This window comes from Opisthorchis viverrini, assembly GCF_000715545.1.
Source record: "Opisthorchis viverrini unplaced genomic scaffold opera_v5_56, whole genome shotgun sequence".
In the NCBI taxonomy this organism is placed as follows: domain Eukaryota; kingdom Metazoa; phylum Platyhelminthes; class Trematoda; order Opisthorchiida; family Opisthorchiidae; genus Opisthorchis; species Opisthorchis viverrini.
The window spans coordinates 1225144-1236879 of record NW_008751713.1 but is presented as its reverse complement, the minus strand read 5'-3'; the positions used below and the strand labels follow the sequence as shown (position 1 = coordinate 1236879).

Here is an 11736-nt window from a genome sequence, read left to right as displayed (position 1 = left end):
GGACACCACTTGATGTGGTGAACTCAGGAGAAAGCTTCCCGTAGACCTTTACACGGCCGCAGGAGTTGGCGTACAACGCCTTAATGAGGGTCAAGAATTTATGGGGGACACCTTTGCTCCACAGACACTGCCATAGTGCTTGGCCACAGACAGAGTCAAAGGCGGCTTTCAGATCAAGAAAAACAACCATAAATAGTTGCTGGAAACAGTGTCGCTGTTCCAGAATCTGTCGGAGGGTGAAGAAATGATCGATGCAACCTCTTGCAGGACGGAACCCAGCTTGGTTTCCACGGATCTGCCTCTCTCTGTGTTCAGTCAACCTTCGAAAGATAATGCCAGAAAGCACCTTCGATGCCACAGCTAACAGACCGATGCCACGGTTTTCGCATAGCGTCCGTGTACCCTTTTTGAAGATAGAGATAATTGTCTACATGCCCCTTTCTGCAGGCACTTGCTCTTCGTCCCACGTAGAACCAATAGGCTTTGTCAGGTGGGTCACCAGGGATTTTCCGCCTTCTTTGAAGAGGGCTGGATACAGACCGTCCGGTCCTGGTGCCTTCTCACGTTTCAGTGCGGCTACTTTGTCAAGTGGGTCACCAGGGAATTTCCGCCTTCTTTGCAGAATGCTGGATACAGACCGTCCGGTCCTGGTGCCTTCTCACGTTTTAGTGCGGCTACTTCGTACCTTATTTCTTCTTCCGAAGGGCGATCAAGGTTTACATTCCATTCGCCCGTATGCACTATCTCCACAGGCTGTGTTGCAGGAGGCCAGCTGGACTGCTCTTCGAAGTATTCGGCCCATCTCTCCAGTCGACGTTGTTGCGAATGAATTAGTGAGCCATCTTTTTCACTCATCGTTTCGCTGACCGTTGCTTTCCTAGGGCCAGTCGATCGTATCAGTTGATAAAGGGCACGGCTGTTTCCCGTGCTGTTGAGTAGTCAATGGGAATCTCTCAGACACTCATTCATCCATAGTTTCGCTACAAGAAGTGAACGTTGTCGTTATTGCAAACGCACCGGTTTCCAGACGACTGTTGTTTGCTGCTCTGAATGACCGAGGTCGATTCCTTTTCCAGACAGCGTCGCAGCTGTTATTGTTGTTAGTTGTTCATTCCATTTTCACCAATTTGGGATCTTTCTTATGAATAAAATTTTCCTTTGTGGTACCTCGGAGGTACGCAAACTTTTCCTCAGCACTATCAGTATGGTTTAGTTCACTACCCTCAAGTGGTGGTGCGCAAGCCATCAAGATATAACATTTCTCCAAACCTCGATGACCTCCCAGCTTAGAACATAATAGTTTATCGTAACATGCATGCTTGCGAATTCGACTGCGTTGCTGGATGACTTGCTATTCTCATAATTACGAGCTCGAGGCCAGCATGTTTGTTGTCACACAAAAGACCGCGTTGTCATCCTAAAATGTACTTATCCTTAAAACCAGTTATTTTCCTCAACGTGATTTCCTTTCGGTTCCTGGCTGTTTATTCCAAATGTGTCACGAGGATATATCCCCACAGGTATAGCCTAAGATGATAGGACAATATTGATGATAAATTGTCTTCATTCGTTATGGCTGTATTCATTTTCCAGTTACATTTCTCCCAGCTCACGCCCTAGTACTTTTCTGTTGTTTCCTCTGATTATTCTATTATGTTTGGCTTCAGTAAGTGTGATATGTTATACCTCTGTACATGTCTATCATAGGTCCAAGATTCTCCCTGAGCCTGATCCGAATATTTGCGGGCAGTTTCTGTGGTGCAGTACTCTTCTCAAATCCCAATTACATTTCTCCTAATTGGGTGAGTTTCCTGTATTTTTGTGGTACCTTCTTATGTTGTTGAGGGCTTCGCTAATCCTACTGTTGGGTTTTATGTACATTTAACATAACCCTTTGTTGCATTGTTCTCAGTGCCGTTTTCCCCTTAGGATTTTATCCCCGTTTTATTCAGCGAGGAAGTAATGTGCTGAGGCACAAAACTGGGGTTTTGATAATTTCGTATTTCCTAAACTCAACCTACTTGACCTTTGGCCTTTTGACTGCCGTGATATCTAATTGGAAGGAAGTTGATATCGAGGCTCAGAAAACCATGCGAACTTAATGATTTTTCCGATTCTACCGCTTGACCGAGCCAAAAGACGTACAGCTTACCTCAAATATGGTGGGCAGGGTCACTGTTATCCATAGTGCAAATGTCGTTGCATCTCTTGAAACAAACTACCTATCAGGTCAGCTAACATGCATAAGTGCTGAGCGGACCAGCTGCAGTATAGTTTCTTCTGGCTGAGCTGGTGCCAACTTAGTAAATCCCTCAAACAAGCTTCAGTGTTGTGTTTTACCTCTGGTTGTAGATAGGGTGACTTATTCTTTTCTCCGAGCTAGGCAGCTTCGTTGAAAACATTTCGTTACCAATCGTCGGGATATCGTCATCGCACATTGATAATCATCCTACGATTAGTGAGGAATCATTTTCGATGTCATTTTCGAATTCCACAATACACCTGACCCACAGCTAGTTGATAAACGTGAACCACCAATAGTTTGGTATATTGTATTGACTCATTGAACCTCTAGTTAATGACTAAAAAGTAATCCACAGATGTGTGGGGGTTATCGGCCGTCCTGATTGATTTTGTGTCCGTTTGGACGCGTACAGTAGTCTCTCATGGTTCTTTACTGAATACCCGACTCCTTTTTATCCTACTCACAACTGACGAATAGTGCATGCATTCATCCGTCTTCTGTACGTAACGTCCACAAATCTCTAAAGTGATGCGCTTGATCGCCTTAGCTGACATAAAGGTGTAGTAATTCTCTTCTCGCATGCACACTACCTGAATCGAAGGAACTCCTCCACTGCGACAACCAGCTCAGCTAATTGGCTGATTGCTACGCTTATTGTCTGCTTCTACTCAAACGAAAAAAAAATTTGAGTGACCTCCGTGCTCCTTATGCTATTGCAGTTACATGCAACGGTCTCCCGTGACTTCATAATGTACGTCAGTACCGACTGTCAGATTGGTCTCAAACTGTCCAGCTTAAGTCAAAATTATTTTCAGCGTAATAGCCATGAAAGACTTTGACAATTTATAAGAATCAAACATTGCACATCTTTCAATCACGAAGGCAAAACATAGCATGAAGGTAAAGACTCATCGGACGCAATCACTGAACTCCAACTAGCCGGACGGGTGCTCCCCCAACTGAGTTGCCGGAGCCGCTTGCTCCACTTTACACTTTTGCACTTTAACTTCATATCTGATTCGCCCTGCCGCTGTCTGATGCACTGACAGTCGTCATGGGCGACGTGTAACGTCGGTGGGCACTGACGTAAATTGAAGGGAATTCGGTAGATCTTGAAAATGTGGCATCTGTCTATACGTAGTATGTAGCAGCTGGGTTCCGGTGAACCACCATCCAGATTATGGCGCCCGAAATCTGCTCCCAACCATTCGCTTTGGTGAAAACAGCCACAAAAAGCCGGCTCCTTCAGCAGAGGCCACTTGGCAGGTGGGAGTAGAAGAGGAGGTTGTGACTAACGACGTAACCTGCTCTATAGCAGTTGTTGCATTATATACACGAGGTTCTTAGTAAAATTCCTACTAAACTCATTTCTTATGGATGACACCGTACACCGTGTTAAGTAGCAACCTTATGAGCAGTGCATTACAAAGATATATATGTATCGCGATATCTCGAGTGTCGTGGCGACTGAAACATGAGGCGGCCTGGTGCAGTACATTCAGTTGCCTGGAAACATCAAAACCGAGAGATTCAGCTGGGTTCCAGGTGAGTTTCTAGAAAAAGCCAAATTAGTTTGCAAATGAGTGTATATTCGCTAATTTCGTGCATTTCGGTTTCAAGTTGAACATAAAGTTGACGGAAATCCGGGGACTGCGCCTACCTGATGAGCCCCAAGAAGGGCGAAACCGGTCGTGGGCTGTCGAGGAGTTCTCAGAAACATTATGAGTAGTGTATTACATAGCCTATGAAGTTGTTACGAGATGTAGGTTTGGCGGTGTGCTCAGCCGAGGCAGAGCCCAACTCGGTCGACTACTAGTAGGCGGTAAGTAGTTTGAATTAAAGGAGAAAGTGTATAAACAGCGCCCCTTCCCTGTGCTTCGAAATGTAATCTATTTAGAATCCTCATGCCTCCCTGAGGGCATTTACAGATTTCGAGCTTATTCATCAACTACCATTACCAAACGAACATGCAACAGAACATCTTGTTAAATGACATTCCGCTCAATACGATCCTTGTTCTTGATGCTCCTTTGCAAGTTTCATGATTTGGTGCTTAAGCGTTGAGAACAATCGGATGTCATCACTCGTATTTACTTTAAATAGTTAGAAACCTTTCCGAAGCGAGCGGTCCCCTTTGTGGACCGTGGCAACCCTCCTCGACAGCCCAAACTTGGTATGGAATTAGACCTTCTCCTTTCGGTCGTCTTAGGGGACCACTGTATTTTGTCAGCAAAATCCTTTACGTTGGCATCTAGGTCATAGAAGCCCCCGCGCTTTCCAGATTATCTGCCGACCTTTTCTTTCCAAGAAATCTTTCTGAACCCAAACGGAGTGACGTTATGCATTTATGTCCGAAAAGCTAATTATGTTCGCTTGAATTTTTATTCACCTCATATGGAGTAGAAAACCTTGAATCTTTGGGGAGTTAGTCAATATTACTTGGATTCCACTTTGAGTTCACCTAATGTTTTTCACAGTAACACCATGGCTTTCGTCAGCCTTTCCTTCTGTAGACGACCTTATATTTTAGAACTGCAACAACTCTGAATTCCGACAACGTGCCAATGGGTTTCCATTATTTTGACGGAAACAAAGCCAATAACATTCTTGTGGTCCAATATCTTGTCCGTTTAAGGTATTGGTGTGTAAAATGGCTTTATCAGAACTACCAACCTGTCTTCTATGTTGATTTTATCAGACACGAAGTTAACTGTGTCGTCGAATGTTGAAAGTCACCCCGCTACAATGTGCAACAGTCGTCCCTACACTTTGAGACCCCTGCAGCGAAGGCTGGGAGAGTTCAATTAGTTTATTCTCCTAATTTCTCTTGTCGCATGATTTTTGTGACTTTCCGTGTCAAGCAACCAGAGAAATCGTCAGCAGTAAGTGAGCAGTAGTGTGCCTCAGAATATCCTTACCCTATTCAGTACAAATGAGGTTGAATAGTTTGGGCGCTGTGTTTCACTCATTCGAGTTAAGTATTGTTCTGATTGCAGTGGGTGACCTCCGTCAGAAGCGAAATAATCCGGATCATAAATGACAACAGAAATAGGATCTGACTCTTATGTTCCCGTGTGCAGTCATCCTGCAGGATTCCCACTGGTGAAGGTGTGACAGACATCTTTGTTTAGTTTGAACCTTAGCCCAACTTGTTACGCAGTTCGTTGATGTTTATAAACCCTGGCCGCACAGCTCACGTAGATTGACGCGAGTGGGTTGTGTCAAGTAATACATCGCAGTTTTCCATCAATACGTGCACAGCAGCGGTTGAGTCTTTCAGAAGTTCCTCGAATTTCAAGGGATGTCGTGGCGGAAATCGTGCACATTTTTCTTTGTTCCGCAACGCACACTTTCAGTTGCCTGTCCGTCACTTCCACATGGGTAGCGTTGCAATCCATACAACAAGTTATGTATGTGCGAAATGGGTCAGTGGTTAGAGTGCGAATTCACTGACCGGAAGGTTCGTGCTTCGAACCCGACCTCTTCCTATCGAAGAGTTCGTGACGACACCTTTGTTTTCTGAGCTAGGCTTACTAACTCTGCACGTTGCGGCAGTCGTTCCATCGTCGACCTCATGCAGTTGGTGCCATGAAGAGAAGTTTGCAAGTGTATTGTCGATTCAAGTCGTATATTCTTTAGTTTAATAACTTGAATTCACCAGATGTATCCAATAAAGTCATGTTTCCAGAATAAGAAAAAGTGGTCTATTTAGTTTCTCCTGGAACAGCATATTCGAAATCAAACTGTGGTCGCTTGTGTACAGTACCCGGAAGGCAAGATGGCTCAGTGGTTAGAGCGCGAATTTACCAAAAAGTCCGTGGTTCAAATACGGTCTCTGCATCTCGAATTCTCTTGTCTAGGCTTGGACAACATGGTAGAATCCCAATCGTCATGCAGTACGATCTATGCAGCAGATTTATTTGTATTTTAATGACTTGGCAGGTTTATTTTCGAGGACGAATGCCTCAGCTGCATTGTTCTCATTATGCAGTTGAATACTATATTTCTGGAGCTAATTCGTCCAAAATATAGTGAAATGCGCCTAGGTATCACCTAGTTTCATGGCCTCTTCCGTTCCGCCTTCTAATCTTGCGTTCTCAACTATCCTCGTACATTCCAGGTGAGGCACAATCTGTTGCGGCATCAAAAGGACAAATATGCTGCCCGGACTCAATTTAGAGTTGAATCAGAGCAACGAAAAAAGAACAGAAAGCATATATACGAATTCGATGAGTTAGATGATATATATGAGTGATAGCTTGTTTGTATCTATATGTACATATTTGTCAATCGAGCACTCTTCTGTTCACCTGTGGGTCTTTGGGTTTGACTTCGTATTGTCCGTTAATATGATGCTCCCATGATACTTATAGGAATAGAGTTTGACTTAAGATCACAAGTGATTTTCGGGAATTCAACAAATATATAGTTGTCATCACCTATTTTATCCCACTTACTAATTCAATCCATGCTGAACCTGCAACATTTTTCCGGCAGGCTACCATCCGAACTATCTATCAAGTCAACCTAAGCAGAGCCCGATGTCGCAGCACAATATGGCGGCTTTTGGTGGCCTTTTTCGTTATTGTTAACTGATAACACTGGGCGAAAGCCAGATATATCGCCAGTATGTCCCCCTAGTAGGTAGCAGGAGCTTGATCTCAAAGAAATGGAGAATCCCACGCTACGAAAACTATCCGCAATGGGAACTCTCCTGATTTGTGGTACTGGTTGATGTGATTTCTATCCGCTACAGCGTAAATCGTCATTGATTCGTTCGTTGATGACATTATTTGTCCTAGACTCGATATTATCACGCCGTCTGGACAGACTACATAGACCAAGTTGAGGTCGAACACTTGGTTGATGCCACACTATCGGTATTTGTCTTTGTGGCTGATAATACCAGTGATTCTGGTGTATTCCGTAGGTGTTGATGCTTGGATGGCGTTGTAACTATATGGTCAAGCATGACACCCGCTCACTGATTTATGGTACTGTGCAACGCCGCATTCAAGTGGATAACAAAGTGCGCTTGATGAAACCACCGGTTTAAAACACACCAGAACGGAGCCAGCAGCAAAGTTTGGTGGAGTATAAGACTCGGTTAATCTAAGTACGAGCCTACTAGTTTACCCAGGCTTTTCAGTGCGCGTCTCCGTATTTCGGGGTTCGAACTGCTCTGGCTTTACCGAAACACCAGCAAACTCGAGGTGTTTTTCTTCCACACCCATTTGATGAGACGATTTTGGAGACGGATGATGTTTGTCCACTGCCATGTCACATTTGGAGGAACCAGTCCCACGAAACAATAGGAGGTAATTCCTCCTCTACTAAGTATATATTCTCCATATGTCATTGACGTAGATTTGTTATTGGACGGTCCCTTTAAATAGTTTGTTTCGTAACACATTATCCTGATACATATACTTAAGCTTACCTCGGTCGACAACTTATCGATACACGCACTGCACCATTCATTAGGTCATATTGCAGTTTTACTATTGGTTGGAACAAATAAATCTAAATGGTTAGCGCCTAGTAACGTTTCTTCCGGCTGTTAAATACGAATGATAAATTATCTCGTTTGGCGGTTCTGGTCTGCGTGTAGCTGGATACAAATCCAACATGTTGCGCCAGCATATGCTAGTCAGTGGAGTACAACGTGTGCAGCGTCCGCCTCGGACAGAATGCAAAGTTTTACCAACCGTCACGATTGCTATTCCAACTGCTCGGATACAAGTAAAATATCGTTATTTCAGTGTAGAATGGGCGCGGTTCTGTTCTACGTCATAAACCTCTCACGCGAAGTCATCTGTGTAAGGTAGGCGTTTTGAAATCCTTCGAAAGCGCCTTCTGAGAAGAGGAGTGCTTTTCGATAAGGTTCTGACACAACTGGATATCACGGTATGGTTACTAACGACTCACACTGCTCCGCGCGGTGTACCGTATCTGTACCCGATTGTCGTCTCACTTATGGTGGGACCAGATGGTTTCCCCAATTCGAGACAAATTATATGCCCAGAAGCATTGGCTGCATTTGAGTATGCCAAACGTTCTTCCGCAAAGTTTAATCGTCTTGCAACGAGGGTCGGAAAGTGTGGAAAGAGCTGATTTTAACCCCAAAGTGTTAATAGCCTCAAGTAGACTTAAGCTGGAGGCCTGCTCGTGAAAACGCCCTACTGATACCTTGGTTATAATTGCAGTGCAGCATTGCTTCGCTTACTTTTGTGGTACTTAACTTGCTGTCTGATTATCACACAGACCTGGGTTCCGTGTGTTCAAATGGCAAACATCCGCTCAAAATTTAAAAGTAATCGTGGATTAAGCCAACCAAGACCTTTTCTGGTAATAAAAATTAATGAAACATGGTCTCCTCTGGCTAAGTAGACTTCATTCCGCAGACGTTTTGTGCTCGGCACACTAAATCCCCTCACTAGCGAACACATAAGGCCGATAAAAATGGTCTTCGTGAGATTGGCTTTATCGAATAAGAAACATGTGCATACTGATAATCTGGAGCTTAGGCTGTGCTCCATCATATGTGGATTGTTGAAATCATGATACTGGCGGTTAAGTGGACTGCACCCATCCGAAAATCACAAGCAACGTTACTGGGTTGAACTAAATAACAGGTTCAACTTGGTTGAAGTGTTCGCTAGGATTTCCAGGTTCATCACGAACAGTGCTTCACCAACACAAACGACATAATCAATAAAGTACTTTGTACCGAAGCGAACATCGTCCATCTTTGAAGCAGATTAGGTAGTCTGCTAGCGGAGTCCGTCTATGCCCGCAATGGAGTGCTGGCGGGACGTTCACACGGATACAGAATATAGTGCTACAGCATAGACAGGTTTCGGCTAATTTTTTTTCTCAGTCTGATTCCCAAGATGGGACAAGCCTTGATAAACCATTTAGTTTGGCGCCCAAGAATCCATTGTTTCAACTGAAAATCTCGCATTACTCGTGGTGAGTATTCTGAACGAAGTTTCCTTTCTGATATCTTCGCTGTAACTGACTGACAAAGGTGGGAATACTCACCCCCTGGCTGCATGTATTTTCATTTGGATAAACAGATCTATCCATTCGGTTTCGTAGGATGCGTTTTGTTTCATGGGACTAGAGGCAGGATAGGCACCCATATGCTTGATAGAATGGTATTCTCTCTTAACCGCAACCTAGAGTTTCATCTTCAAATAAAGGATTTACTCCGGGGGACACTAAAAATTTCAGTTCCTTAGTGACTTTTCGAGGGGATTACCGTGTTCTACTGTATATTTACTACGGATTAATGAAACATCCGGCCAGTGTGGCTCAACTGAAGCGTTGTCTCTCTGTTTGGAAGACCGGAGTTTTTTGTATGGAAGAGTTTTGGTCCTTCGTGATAATTTTTCGATACTACAGAACATTGGTTATAGGCAGTGCTTTTGATAAAAACTCATCTTTCATGTGGTTTACAAGGCTGGAGGGATAATAGATGCGACCTCACACAGAGGTTACCGACCACAAGATGACTTTGAGTTTTCATCGGAGAGGGCTCATTGCTCATCACTGTGTCTATTTGGACAACAGCAATGGTTTAGGCAAACCAATTTCAACCGTTTCTGCTTTTTCAAGCGCCTTTTGCGGCCAAAAAACTTTAATTTGGTTACTATTTCTGCTGTATTTATCGTTTGATCGGGTCTCAGTTGGACCACGGTGAGCGTTTCCGGTGTCATCTCTGGTGTATATGGCTCAGTTTTGTACCCAAAAATTCCCGAAACGGGCTGGAACTAAATACTTCCGGTGATTATATTGTCCTGAGATTGCACCGGGTTTCCGGCGCAGCACGTAATCTAATCACGTGATGTTTGCGATGGGCCGCAACTAAGGGATAATGACTGCCGATTTTCAACCTGAGTACTTGTATGGTGTTGTCGTCGCTTAGCTAGGAAAAATGATGTTTAACCCATTTACTGGTTCACCTATTGGTTTCCGTGTCTTTGCCTTAAATCTCAATATTTGCAGGGACCTGTGCCAGTATTGTTACATAACGAAGCCCTCTTCTTTCCTGAGGTAGCTAATTTTTGAACTAATTCAGTGATTTTGCTGTTACCCTTGTCATGAACTGGCTACTACCCGAAATTTCGCTTTAGTGAGAGGGCCACCTCACGAAGCGTCTCGGTAAAGAGTAGCATGATCAAGTTTACTACAGGGTTTGGTATCGTGCCCATGTAGTAGTCGTCATTCGGGCCCTCATCGCCTCCATGACTCATCGATATTTCACAGAGATGTTTTCCGCATGCTAGTAAAGAGCTTCGGGTAAACGTACCTTGAAGCAATTTGCTTTTGAAGCATGCATCTGTCTTACCTAAATTTTCGTGGGCTAGTCACTTGGTATAGAAGCGGAAATAGGGAAAGCATTGGAAAGCCTTCGCACCTCACTCTTTCCCCCACTTTAGAACAGGAACTTGTCCACTGGAGGTTGCACTGTCGAAAAGACAAGCCTCATGAATTCCGTAGATTGAACACCGATAAAGCACTGTTTTGGACTTCTTTTTGGCCAGAGGAAGCTGAATAATCCTCACTTGAATTGGCTGCTTGTCAACTGCGGTTAACGGTTAAGCTAAGAACGGGGTACTCTACTGCGGAGACATGCAACAGTCGCCCAAGTGAGACCGCCCCGAATTAATGCACTACTCCGTTTCCATGTGCATGCCTTTTGAGAGAACCCCCCAAATCCCCACAAACACAATTCTAGCTGAACTCTGAGGAAGTGGGCAGCTCAAATTTTTCAACCATGATTTCAACTCTGGAGAAGCTTGAACTATACGCCTCGCCGTGCATATCAACGCCATTATCTGCAAGCCATTTAATATAATAGTATCAACCCGGTAGTTTCTATGCAGTCCGAAAACAAAATGCGTACAGTGGAGTGAGAATAGTTGCAATCACAAGGCGCACAAGTTTAGACTCTGGTGTAATCGCAGTTTGCAGCCTCCTGACGGAGCTTTCAAAACCTCACCATGGTGACGTTGTCCGTTGGTAACAAAGTCGGTCTTAATACGAGGGCATCTTTTACAAAGAAAGCGTTATGAAATAAGGTTACAATAATCATACGTTGGCTTCAATAAGTCGTTGGAGGTGTGTCCATTTTTCTTTGACCGCACGGTTTACAGGAAACCTTCTCCCACTGTTCACCATCCCATCCAGCTGGGCCATTTCCCCTTGAATGGTTTTCTTTCGGAAAGACTATTTTATCTGCAAACGTGGAAATATATGAGGTGCTCACTGTTAAGTGACGTGGTTAGGCAGCACTTGTAGATAAAATTGATTAAGGACGCCATATTGACATCAGTCCTCAGCCGCTCACTAAATAAATTCAAACCAGTAGCGTGTCGCATCCCATGGACCAGAAAAAGTACTACTTATAGGAGTTTGTGACAATAATTTGTTTTCGTCAGTCGTACTGTGGGTTTCAGTGGTTTCAATGATCTATAACTCGGAGT

The 11736-nt window shown here is 44.0% G+C and overlaps 1 protein-coding gene across 1 annotated transcript in view; it reads left to right on the top strand.

Moving 5' to 3' along the window:
- T265_03813 (hypothetical protein) overlaps positions 1-6500 on the top strand; it is a gene marked incomplete at both ends in the record, with an annotated part of 16528 nt that extends 10028 nt beyond the window's left edge. The window contains 2 exons of the mRNA XM_009168384.1: positions 1708-1802; positions 6366-6500. Of these exons, the coding sequence (XP_009166648.1) occupies positions 1708-1802; positions 6366-6500 (230 nt within the window). The remainder of the gene's footprint in view (positions 1-1707; positions 1803-6365) is intronic.
- Between the last annotated feature and the right edge of the window lie 5236 nt (positions 6501-11736).